This window comes from Phalacrocorax aristotelis, chromosome 9 (assembly GCF_949628215.1).
Source record: "Phalacrocorax aristotelis chromosome 9, bGulAri2.1, whole genome shotgun sequence".
Taxonomy (NCBI): Eukaryota; Metazoa; Chordata; class Aves; order Suliformes; family Phalacrocoracidae; genus Phalacrocorax; species Phalacrocorax aristotelis.
In genome coordinates this window covers 2097124-2109689 of record NC_134284.1, presented here as the reverse complement: position 1 = coordinate 2109689, position 12566 = coordinate 2097124, and the positions used below count along the sequence as shown (strand labels likewise).

General features: G+C 38.3%; 1 protein-coding gene across 6 annotated transcripts in view; it reads right to left on the bottom strand.

Moving 5' to 3' along the window:
* The window catches only part of FSIP1 (fibrous sheath interacting protein 1), a 94237-nt gene extending 81743 nt beyond the window's left edge, over positions 1 to 12494 (bottom strand). The window contains exons 1-7 of one of the 6 annotated variants that reach the window (XM_075103197.1): positions 11502 to 12494; positions 10326 to 10448; positions 8813 to 9002; positions 7829 to 7912; positions 6281 to 6453; positions 5272 to 5356; positions 1712 to 1807 (exon numbers count right to left, since the gene is read on the bottom strand). In XM_075103197.1, the coding sequence (XP_074959298.1) occupies positions 1712 to 1807; positions 5272 to 5356; positions 6281 to 6453; positions 7829 to 7912; positions 8813 to 9002; positions 10326 to 10442 (745 nt within the window). In that variant the 5' untranslated portion in view covers positions 10443 to 10448; positions 11502 to 12494. The other 5 variants (XM_075103195.1, XM_075103198.1, XM_075103196.1 and 2 more) reach the window with 5 other exon arrangements.
* Positions 12495 to 12566: the final 72 nt, after the last annotated feature.

The following is a 12566-nucleotide window of genomic DNA, read 5'->3' as shown; positions in this document are numbered from 1 at the left end:
CTACATCTTTAGCTGTAGAAAATAAGCATTTTTGAGAGGGAGACATCATACAGAACATCTCAGAACATTTGAGTAAAGAAGGGACAGACATGGATCACCGGGACAAGGAATACACTGAAGATTACCGTGGGTAGGCAAAAGAGATTGCAGCTCAACAGATTTTGCATACAAGTTTTGGTAGATTTGGTACAAATCTCGATAAGATTGCTGAAGTAATATTATAAGACTAATACATACATTCTTCTTCACAAGTTAAGCTCCTCTTGTTCAATGGCTGCTTTTATGACAACTGTTACACAGAAATCCAAAAGCAACCAAAACATTAAGTCCCAGCTATTCAGCAACTGCATCAAAGCCTCCAGCAGAAATAGTAATTTATTTATTGTTCGTAAGTTGCAAGTGATCTCTATTTCATGTGTTCCCAAACTAAAATAATGCAGAACATCTCAAAATAGCGCAAACAACAACTCCCAGCCACGCCTGTACTGGGAGCCTTAGAAGTCACTACTGTCCTGAATACTGGTAATGAAAACAGCCATTGCTATTCAAGGACACTCCAGCACAACTGAGAAAGTGTGAAGGTGGAAGCTTTATTCTAAGGGAGGAATGAAGACACAGGGTAGGAAGACAAAAAAAAAAAAAAAAAAAAAAATCAAAAGCACAGCACTGTTCCAACCCAGTGTGAAGAAACATTTAGCAACACAAAATTAAGGTGACATACTGGTAGACTAAGACAAGTGATAATATGATAAGGGAGATGAGATTCAGGTTTGAAAAGGTAGAAATGCAGTCACATTCAAAAAAAGTGCAGAGATTTTGCTGCCATCAACAGTCCAACCTTGAGGAACACCTGTTTATCATATCCGTGTCATCTTAGGCAGTCACCAGGAAGATAGAATGGTAGATGACAAAGAAATAAACAATTGTAGCTGATATGAAGAATAGCTTCAGCTGCCTTTGCTATGTCACGACACATGGGAGAAGTTACTCAATCATACAAATTTAAATTTTAAATAAGAACAGAGGCACAAAAGCACAATTCCATTTATTTTGAAGCGTTGGACATGCTACACTACTACCAGCATCTGATACCTCTATTCAGTGCACATAAACAAGTGATGTCTAAAAGCATCAGCACAGATGTTTGATTTCTGCCAGAAAGCACTTAGTCATAAAAGCAATACAGCCTTTACAATAATCAGCATGACAAAACATAAAATGAGTTGTCTGAAGATGTAGGTTTGTCACAACATCCACACAATTTATCCAGAAAACATTAAAATTACAGAACAGCTGAAACTGTATACAGCACTGTTCTTAATTTTTAGACTCTTTCTTGAATATAACCCTAAAATGAAAGTTACAGTACCTTAGAATAACAGCAAAGACAAGTTTTTAAAGAATTTCCATGAAGAACCAGTGATACATTTTACAATGAATCAGTTACACACTCATCATTTTGCCATGAAAGAAAAATGGTTTTATAAACCTGAAAGTAAATTTTCTTAGCACGTTGAGTAAAATGTTTTAGATAAGTCACAAACAAAATTATTCTCCTTTATAATTTTTTAAAAAATAAGAATTGTTGCCATTCCACTAAGCAACCTTGCTTTTTCTGATTTCATTGGCCTAGCCACAAACGCCAAGCCTTCATTGCACATGTTGTTTTGCCATATCTAGAAATACAAACTATACAATTAATAAAGCTTACCCTGATTATGCTGGGTTTTATGGCAATCATAATCTTCTGGATTAATTTGTGTGTGAAATACCGAAGTACATATTTCCTCTTTAGCATGGGATGGATCTGCAAATAATTTTTTCAGTAAAATTTAAATGAAATGTATTTAAAGATGATCTAGTTTCATGTGTATCACACTATAAGATCTCACACATGAAAGTTAAAAACATTTAGTTGGATTAATTACATCACCACCATATTTCTCAAGAAATAAATACGGATGAAAAGTGTAAGGTGTGTCTCATGAATAATTATGCTGTTTCATATGGCTGTGGTTTTGTTTTTAACAACTACTCGCCATACAAGAGAAATAATTACATTCTAGAAGATACAGCCCAAGGCCGTAAAGTTCAAAAGCCTCTGCAGACACCATGTGGCAAGTCATCTAGAAGTTTAAATGAGAATAAAGTATCCAGATTTTCACAGTTGGTATCTGCCTGTGCACGAATTCCAAGTGGCTTAGGTCCAGGGTATAGTCTAGAAAAAGTGTTCAAACACCCTAGCATGCAAGAGTTATTTCAGTTACTCAAAAAAAATTCAGTCATGGTACTGATATATATCAACTGGAAGTACAAGTTAGAGCACTAACTCGCAGTCTATACTCTTGGCACTTACAGAAAAGGACTCATGCTGCAAGGAATCATACATATCACATATGAAAAATGTGTTTTTCATTGCGAAAAACACATCCAACATCCTGCAATAATGAAGTTTAATGGACTCAACTGAAAGCATGATTTTGTTACACAGAGCACAGGAGAATGAATTTAAGGCCATTTAATTAAATCCTGATTTACATTTCTGCCACGAGCGTGTCAGAGGTTTTCTTGTGCCCAACAGGCTGGGACACATAAGTTATTAGCCATTTTGTACCGAGATCTTGTGTTTGATTTCACAGCCACATTAAAAGCTATAATTAAATAGCTCCCCTATACAATTTATTTAATAATGCTCTTTATCAAATTCAAGCTCTGAAAAGCAAAATATACAAATTGCATTGCATTTCAGTATCAATCAGGGCAGCTATAAGAGCACTCAAATAAATAAGTAAATAAGATCTGAGAAGTAAGGCACTAGCATGTCACAGAAAATTCAAGATAAAGATCAAGTTAGAGGAAAAACAGAAATCTAAACTATGCAGTTCTGCCTGCATGGTACACCAGAACTCACATGATACACATGATCTCTACAGCAAGGAGTTACCTTTGAAGTAAAAGGGGAATTAAAGCATGGAGTTCATGAACAACCATATAGTCTTGCTTGTCTACTTTTTTTTTTTTACTGTATCATGACATCTACTGGAGACTTTTAAAATATCACCCATATCAAATTCTGTGTTCTTCCCTTAATAACCCAAACTTTAGCACAAAAATAAAAGCAGGTTACCTTGTAAGAATTAGATTTGTTGACATGTTTTAGCCAGAAATTGCTACTATTTATATTGCATGTGCATATTACATACATACTTCCAACATTCAAGCTCAGATTTTTACTCAGCAATAACGATTCAGACCTCAAATCCTTGTCTCCCCAACAAGAAAAAAAAGACAGGATGCACTACAATTCTGTTTCCATTCAACCAAGGTATACAGATGAAGGTCAAGATGCAAAATGTGCGTATGACTAACATTTCTGAGAACTCCAGCACTGAAACAGAGTTTTCAAACAGGAAATTTTTTTGAATCACTCTCGAGCAGTTTTGACGTGGTATATTCTTCACAAATTCAGTCTGGTTTTGTTCCCCCTGTCCCTCCCAATAAAAATGTTGTAAGCAGAATGGCCACGGTTTGTTCCAGCATCTCTGTGAGTAAGAGTCTAGTCACAGAAAGAAAAAAAGAGGACATTTTGAAATACCCAATATTTTCTTTTTCCAGGTCCATGAGAGCATGCACATCCCCTGTGCATTCCTGAAGAAAACTACCAATACTTCAGAACATGAATCAGTCTCTTGCTTTAGAACTCCAACGGAATCGTGTCCTCCTGACTTAGCAGAGAAAACATTCCGAAATAGTATTTTAAGTTTTCTTTACCTATTCTATCTATAGTTCTACATTCTCGGTATTCACTGTGATTTTGATTATAGTTAGGCTTTTTTTGTTAGGTATTACAGTCCACATTTCTCTGTGTCACTACTTGTTTACCTTTCCTGTTAAAGAACTCAATCCTTCTTTAGTAATTTGTCTACTTTTAATGCAGCTATAGGATGTGGTTTTTTTCCACTAATGTGTTTTTGTTCCACTAAGATGGAAGTGATTTGTACTAAAACACTAAAATGCAAGCATTTGTTCTTATCAGTGTGTTTATTCCCACTTTGAACATTTTTATTTCGATTGTCATATCATTATGAAACTCAGAAATTATCTTATCAGACTTCCTGGTCTTTTCTTCCTGAGAATAGTCTGCTAGCATGTTTTTAACATAGTTTCACTTTTTTAAACAGCCATCTATCCTAAAGTTTCTTCCCTAGAATTCTCAGAAAAAGAGCCAATTAAAAAAAAATAAGTTCATGTTTCATATTCATGCCTTTTGCTTAGAATCACACTCTATATCGTTTGATGATCCCTTTGACTCAAGTCTCTCTCACATTCAAAATCTTAAATTCTATTAGAAGTTAATTAAACATAACACAATCAATGTAAATGACCCATACTCCCTTTTGGACCATGTTCCAAGACCTGAGCTGTGCAAGCATCTTCCTGTTTTGTTTTCCAACCTATAACTCATTAGGTAGTATCATAATTTAGTCCCATTCTTCTGGTTCTTCTGTTAACAACTCCTAAAAAGGCTGAGGATATCCCTCCCTGTGGACCCGTTTTATTATGAGATCCTTACCATGGCACTGCCATTGCTTCCTTCTCACTCTCTCTCCGTGAAAATTTTCTCCAAGATACAAGTGTGGCAGGGCCCACATCCCTAGGTGTTACTTGGAAAAGTAACATTTTTAGGCCTGATATTTTTTAACTGCTTGCCCTTTGTACACCAAGTACTCCAGCCTGGCAAACTCTCACTAAGACCACCAGTAACCCCACATCAGTAACTTCATCATTTTGTTTGTTTACCAAAGCAATGTTGAATTCCTTGCTTACTGCCCAGGTGTTCCAAAATGGTAAAGACATCCAAGTTTTTTCAGCAGGTTTCCACTCTTCATTTTCCCTATACCTGCTATCATTACTTTAATTTACCAGTGTTATCAGTCATACATCCTTTCTGAAATCATCTGTGTTTGCCATTACCTTGAAAAACGCAAGCCTTACTTATCCTGGTTTTCTACACTTCTAGAGTAGCCAGTTCTTTGAAAAAATACAGTTTCTATAAACAAAATTAATGTTAAAGTACAACTTCTGCATTTGTGATAATGCAAAAATTACTTCAGTTAATTTTTCAAATATTCCCTTGATGTACTTTTACATGCAAATATTATTTTATTGTAAAGGTTTGAAAGCTTTATTTTTATTGTATCCAACAAAAATATTAATATTAACCAAAATACAGGATAATTATGTCAGGGTATTTACTTCTTTCTTACTTACCAGCTGTATCCTGCCATGATGAGATTAAAGCTAAAAACACTTTTGTGTTTTCTATCTCCTCGTGGCTTGCAGTGGTACTGATAGACTATTCAAAAGAAACGAAGCATAAATATACAGATACATGCGTACATTTACTTTAAAGTAAATACCTTAAAGCAAAATACATTGTCTGTTTCTCAGGTTTAATGAACTTCAGATCCTATTAAAAATTCCTTGCTCAGTGGCCACATTTACTTACTGCTTTGTTTTCTTTTGAGGCTATCTGAACATCTCCTAAAGTTATGATAAAGTCATGGTGGAACTTTAAAGCCTATATTATATCTTGTCTCTTACATGGAGACACATTTCACAAAACAAAGAAGTTCTGTATTCTATATATGGTTCTTGAGCCAAACCCATAGAAACTATGAGGTGCAGTCAAACCAACTGCAATCACGTCTTCTTCACAACTGACATTTATATTCATGTAAATTATACAATACTTAACCTCAGAGGAAACAATAAATCTTACATTTCGAGGCTTAAAGTGACATTTAACTGCTAGAGACCATGATAAGAATAATGTGAAGGAATTTGTGCTGTAGTGTTCTCGTGCCTTCTTCAGGGGCATCTCTAATTTCTTCAATGATAGACAGTACTAAAATAGATGGCCCTAAGAACAGTCGCACTAGAGCAGAATAAACGCTTTTAGCTGTGCGCTCACAGACATTACCTCTTGTCATACCTGCAAGTAGCAAGCTCAAGCATAGGACTGCTAGTAAACCACACCTAGACAGCTGTATATTTGGCTATTGGTCATACCAATTTTTAAGGACCACAGCCTTCTTTCAAAGCCTGCCTAGCCAGTATACATTAAAACCTATCCAAGACTACTTTTTAAGGTTAATTTCTTCACTTTAATCAGCCAACTGTGAGTTATTTCATTTTAAAATGCCTCTGAAATATGATAATTCTGTAATACAGTACTCTTAAAATATACTATTTACAAAATAAGCAGAATACTTCTAACCTGAAGCTCTTCCCAGAGCTTTGCCCTCATTTTTTTGCCTTGTTTTTTAATTGCTCTCTCCTTAAAATGTTTTTTTGCCAGTATTGCATCAAGTTTATTCATTTTCTTTATAGCTGCTTGAATCTGAGGATCTACATCTGTTTCTTCAGAATCTTCCACGTTGGAAGAGTTTGCTGTAGAAGAGATTTAAAATTAATGTTAGCTTGAAGCATTTCAACTTAAAAAAAAAAACCACTTAAATAACAACCATAGACAAGAGTACAATTATTCTCAAGCATATGTATCATGTTCACTTCTAAACCTGTTTGTAGCAGTGAAAAATATAAAAGTATTTGTAACAGAAGACTGAATCAAACTCCTAGCTGTAGCAGTCGGATATGCAGGTGTGGGGGAAGAAAAGCCCCCCATTTTGGGCAAGTGATTCGATTCAAATTTATAACAGAAGAGTGACAACACCTCCAAGGTATCAGCAAAGTCACAGATAAATAAGTTTAAAAATAAAAAATAATTCCTTCAGGCTGAATAGTAGAATACATGTTGAAATGTCATTCATTAAAATGCATAATTCTGGGGTTAAGAGACACTCTGTAATATCTCTACTTCTAAATGTTATAAAAGTTTCAGTCTTGACATCTCTCAGCCAAACCAGATTCTGATATTGGTTCCAGAAAAATGATCTTTTGAAAAATAGAAATGGTGAAACATTATGGAAACTACCATTATTTAATTAAGATAGATTTCTGTATTGCTTCTTTTTTTCCTAAACAGGCAGATTACAATTTCTGATCACTTTTAGCTTTTCCCCTTCTTATAGCATCCTCATGCTCTGCCCTCTTTTCTGGTCTAACTTAGCTTCCATAGCAAGAGTAGAGGAAACACTTGTAGCACTGTCCCTGTCCCACAGACTTCCAAGTTTTGGAGTCCTGCAATACTTTTTCATTTTCTAATCTTCGGAAGGTCAAATCCTTTACGTTCACTGATCGCAAGCATTTACTGTGATGAATTCGTCTACTTTATGCCATAAAAAGAGATGAGTGATTCAACAAGTGGAGAGCTATAAAAATCTAACTGAGCTCCAGGGAAGTCCCAAGGATGGAAGATAAAAAAGAGGACTTATTTCAACTGGCCTGAACCCAGCAGATGCATCTGGACCTAAAAGTACTGAGTGAAGCTTTGAAGTTGAGTTCAATCCAATTTCTGTTCTGAAGAAATTAATATTCTGTTAGATGACCAGCACTGCTGCACTAGGTATAATCACCACCAGGTTCTGTCTGATTAGATTTACCAGTCCATGTAAAACTTAAATACCATCATACCATTAAAGTGAATACCCTGTAACAAAATAACCTTTAAATAAAGAATTCATCCAACACCTCTTGAATATCACGACACAAATATATTTTCCATTTGTAATATCTCTTTATAACTCCGTAATATACACACAAACACACTATGATCCCAAACTCTCCTAGAAACATTAAGAAGAAAAAAGTTTTATTGCACTGTTCACTTTATACACCTACAAAGTAATACCTGCTTTTGCATTACTTAGTTTTCCTTGGGAGGGTTCACAGAATTTCGAAGTCTGTGTTTCAGTGCTATCATCTCCAGAATCTGAATTCAAGATACATCCTGAAAAACACAGGAAAAGGTCTTCACAATACAATGGATGTGAAATTAACTTTGAAAGATACTGTTTGAAATGTTAACAATTTAGAGACCAAAGCACATTTTTGTCAGTTAGGGATCCTCACAGAACCTCTGCAGTGGATTACTGTTTAAAAATTGAATGTACTAGTACACCAGGACTCATGTTAAACACAGGAGCAGGAATCAAGGGATTCCTTTTGACCTCAGTTCTGTCATGAAATCTATCTAATCTTGAAGGTATCCAAACTTCCTGCTTCACATACTGGCCTTCGATTCTTTATTTTTCAATAGTCAGAAGCTCTAGAAAGTTAATTTATTACCATTTATAGAATGCCAAAATAATGTCATCTGAAGCACTTTTACAAGCGCTTTCATTAAAATGAGATATTGCTTATTTATATTTAAACCATGTTATTAGTATTAGCACTGTTCAGTTGTTAAATACTATAACTTAGAACCATAATTTCCAGGTTTTTGGACTTGTGGACCATTAGCATGATAAAAAGATTCTAACAAATGATCACGATCTCTCTGAAAAGTTTGATAAAAAACACTTTACTGAAAACACTTTCTAACATGGTTCCACGGAACACATGCAGATGGCTTCTCCCGATCTTTTAGGCCATCACCAAGGTGCAGGTCACAGCTTAGATGCCACAAGACATACCCTGTGGAATCACTGCCAGTACCACTGTGTTTCCTTCAAAGAGGGATTCACACTAGTGAAGAGAAGTGAAGGTACGAATTTCAACACCTCCTTCTCTTCTAGAATTTTACCTATTTGCACCCTCTTTTCCCTCCACCAAATGAATTTTACCCAAACTATAAAAACATGATATTTGGTCTAGCTACAACACTAGAAGGCATTAGTCATTCCCACACCTGACAACTTATAGGGATTCAGTATACACTTCTGAAGAAAGAAGGTTGTCCTCTCCACTGTGGTTTGCTGATCTGTTCTTACTTTGTTGACATCAGATTTCTCGCTGTCATCACCTTTGTTTTCTTCTGGACAGCAGTCTTCTAGACTGCCTCTTTGATGACTACCAGCAAAACTGACAGGTGACTCAACCTACAAAATGCAAATTAATTACTACCATAAAAATAGAAATCTTTAGGAGGAAGAAAAAAGATAATCACAATAATCACATAGTATCACAAAGGCTAACAAGAATCATTTACTAGACTGCAGAGTACTACTTAAATATTGGATACCACATTAATTCACAAGCTCATCATTCCACAGACTGCCAGATTTGGGATTGCCAGTCTAGGAAATTATTCCAAAGGTTTATGCCATTTCTGCTGCAGCAGAGGGTACAGCCAACCAGTTAAGAGTCTGTGTGTACAACAGCCTCATCCATTGCCTGACATGGAGGGTGCTCTGCACCAAGTGGCATGCCAATCTCTTGCTCATACCATAGAGTTTTTTATAGTCTTTGAAGGGCTGAAAAGCTTATGCTCAATTCCTTAATCTAAAGAGATCACAACTTTCATACAATAGCCTATGAAGTTTAGGTCAGAACTTGGATTCAGAGTTATCTGATGTTAACCTTAATACCTGATTGTTATCCTATAAAAAAACCCATTTAATATTTCTGTGAAGCATCAAGGTATGATCCCATTCTACAGACAGGTGAACAGAGGTATCATACAATTGGTCTAATCTAAGTAAATCAATCTAAGTCTCTAACTCCCGAGTCCCAGTTCCTACATCCTAACAACCATATCTCATATCCCAGTCCCAAAATGAAGTTAACCCCAGATATTAGTTTTCTCAGAGGATGAAGGAACACATATATACTTCCAACAGACTTTGTTGAAAGCTCCCTGCAGCTGACATATTTCTTGGAATACTAAGAATTTATTTTTTTAAACTTTGATTCAAACATATCCTGAGAGAGCCCTGTAGTCAAAAATTCAACTTGTGAGGATTGCTCAAATGCTTTATTTTAATAAGCAAAATATTTTTTTTATGCCAATTTAAAAGCACAAAGGTGATGGAAGAGAAAATTACGCACATACTGGCTGAAGCATCAATAGCCTATAGCTGTGTATCTACACATTATTGCCAGAATTTCAAATGTTTTTCCTTAAAATAGAGTTTATTTAATAATCTGATTAAAGAGGAAGACAACCAAGCTTCCCAGGTGCTGAACAGCCCTTTTTGTAGCAAATATAAAAGTAACATGTATCTGGAAAAACAAACTTAAACATCATTGCACACGAGCATGTGGAGTAGCCCACATTCATCAACTTTCACATGACCCCTTAGCACACCTACAGAGCCCTGAACTCTGTATGAAGATAAAAAAGCAGAATCTTATTTCTTCAGCATTCTGCTAAGAGGAATCAAGCATAGACTTTCTAACCCGCTGAAGGCGAAAAGAATTACCTTTGGCAAACATGGCTCTGGTGTTAATAACTCCATAGATGTACTTAAAGACCTAAAATTAGGATAAGCTCTTGAGCTAGATGCAGGCCTTGACATTTTAACCAAGCTTCTATCCATTGTGACCTAGAATTGGGAAAAACCCAAAAATAATCTTCTAATCTACCAGTTTCATAATAAAGCAACATAAGCCCAGTAATATTCCAGATGTAGACTAAACAAGTTTAAAACCCTTTCTAGCAATTCAATGCTGAGAGGTCTTTCCAGTACAGCCTAGCTTGCCACTCATGTATACACTTTTTATGTATTTGTATATATATTATTTATATCATCAAGCCAACTAAAGTATTCAGATGTGCTTACTGTCAAAGAAACTTCAAGTGGATTAAATTTTAAAAGTAATCTTACAACAAAGGACATGTCATGGCTCTTTTTTTTGTTTGTTTTTAAAAACACCGGACTGGCAAAGTTAGCATCAACAAAAGAATGGGGGTATTTTACAGACACCTAGGACACATCAACTAAAGCAGCTAAGAGCTTTTTACATTCAATAGTTCCAAACGGGGCGAGCTCCCAGATCCAAATAATCCCATTCCCACTCCCAGTTCAAAGGTGAGTTTAACCAACAGAAACGCACGGTTCTCTGCAAAAACTGCATGAATTCACAGGAATTGTACCTCTGAGTACGTGACATGTGCTGGTAATTTTCGGGAGACCCAAGCGAACGCAACTTTTTATTTCACTACAAGAAACAGGACGAACTGAGTCGTGTGTACAGGTCCATAACATCACGATGCAGTATAAAGAAGTGGGCAGAAAAGAAAAAGAGAAACTCGTGTTTCTTCATTTCAGCTCCTGCCCCCCAGGCTCATTCACTGAGGAAGCCCCGCCGGCACAAGCCTGGGCGCCCGGTGGTTTTCCACAACCCAAGCACACCGAGCCAAGAAACTACTGGGTATTTACACTGTTAAATGCATTAGTAATCAGCTAATATTCACACCCCCAAGTAAGCATTGGTTAGACTCTTTCTTACTTCATCTTAAAGGTACAGCTCCTTTTAAATTCACTACACATGCTCAGGTTAAGAGGCTTATTTGAGTAGGGGGCTTTCTGACCCATGGGCGTGAGTTTTAATTATTATGATGAGGATAGTTCACCCAAAGGACACTTAGTGCTTACCAGGTCGGCCACACGCGTACAATATCCGATTAGGTGTTCTAATTGCCCCGAACGTCCTCGATGGAAGCACCGACTTCACGCTTTCTCACCCAGCCGAGGCGGGAGTTTTCCCTTTTGTCAGTTCCTCAGCCCTTCTTTAAGAATATTGAATGTCTATTCTTTTAATTAAAGATAGTTTAGTGTCCTCTTGGCTTTAACATGTACGAAGCCGAGTTTCTCTCAACGCTTCCGCGGGTCCTAGCGTCCCCGGGCCTCCGCCGAGGGCGGGCGTCCCCCGGCTCCGGGGTCTTTGTAACGGCTTCCTCCACGTTCCCGGGGCGGGTGAGGAAGCCAAAGATAAGCAATAGCTGAGACCCAAAGGATTCCGGAACAAAAAACGAAACATACAAACATAAAATAACCTCACAAGAGGTTTCAACAGACAGACAGACAGACAGACAGACAGACCGACCGACCGACCGACCGACCGACCGACCGACCGACAGGAGGAGCCTCGGCTCCAGGCGCTGCCCTGACAGGACAGCTGCCTGGCAGAGCTGCAGCTCCAGCAGCCCCGACTCCCACGCGCCGCGCCGCGCCGCACGGCTCCCCACACAGAGCCCGGCGCCCGCGCGGTCGCCCCGCCCTTCCCGCGGGAGGGGGGCAGCGCGGGACTCAACCGCCGTTCCCATGACGACCAACTCGCCGAACTCTCGCGAGAATTCCTGGATAAGGCTCCTTGCATTGGGGCCGTACCATTGTCGGGATGGGGGTAACGGCGGAGGCGCCGCTCTTAGCCCGCTCCCAGGGACGCAAATATGATCAAGCTCCCACTTGCTTACGAAGTCCGAACGGCGAGACAACCCCACTTACGTCTGTCTTCTCCGCCCTGACAGAAAGAAACGCTGTACGGGGGCGTCCTGCTCCTCCCTTCCCCCCGCGGGGAGCTGGGCTGTGCCGGGCCCGTTGCCGGGGCGGCGGGACGGCGGCACCGCCGCCGGGGTGTGGGAGCGCGGGGCGGGGAGCGGCTCCCGTGTCAGAGCTCCCGTCAGGGGCGGTTGCGGTGTCCTGGGGACGCTCCTCCTT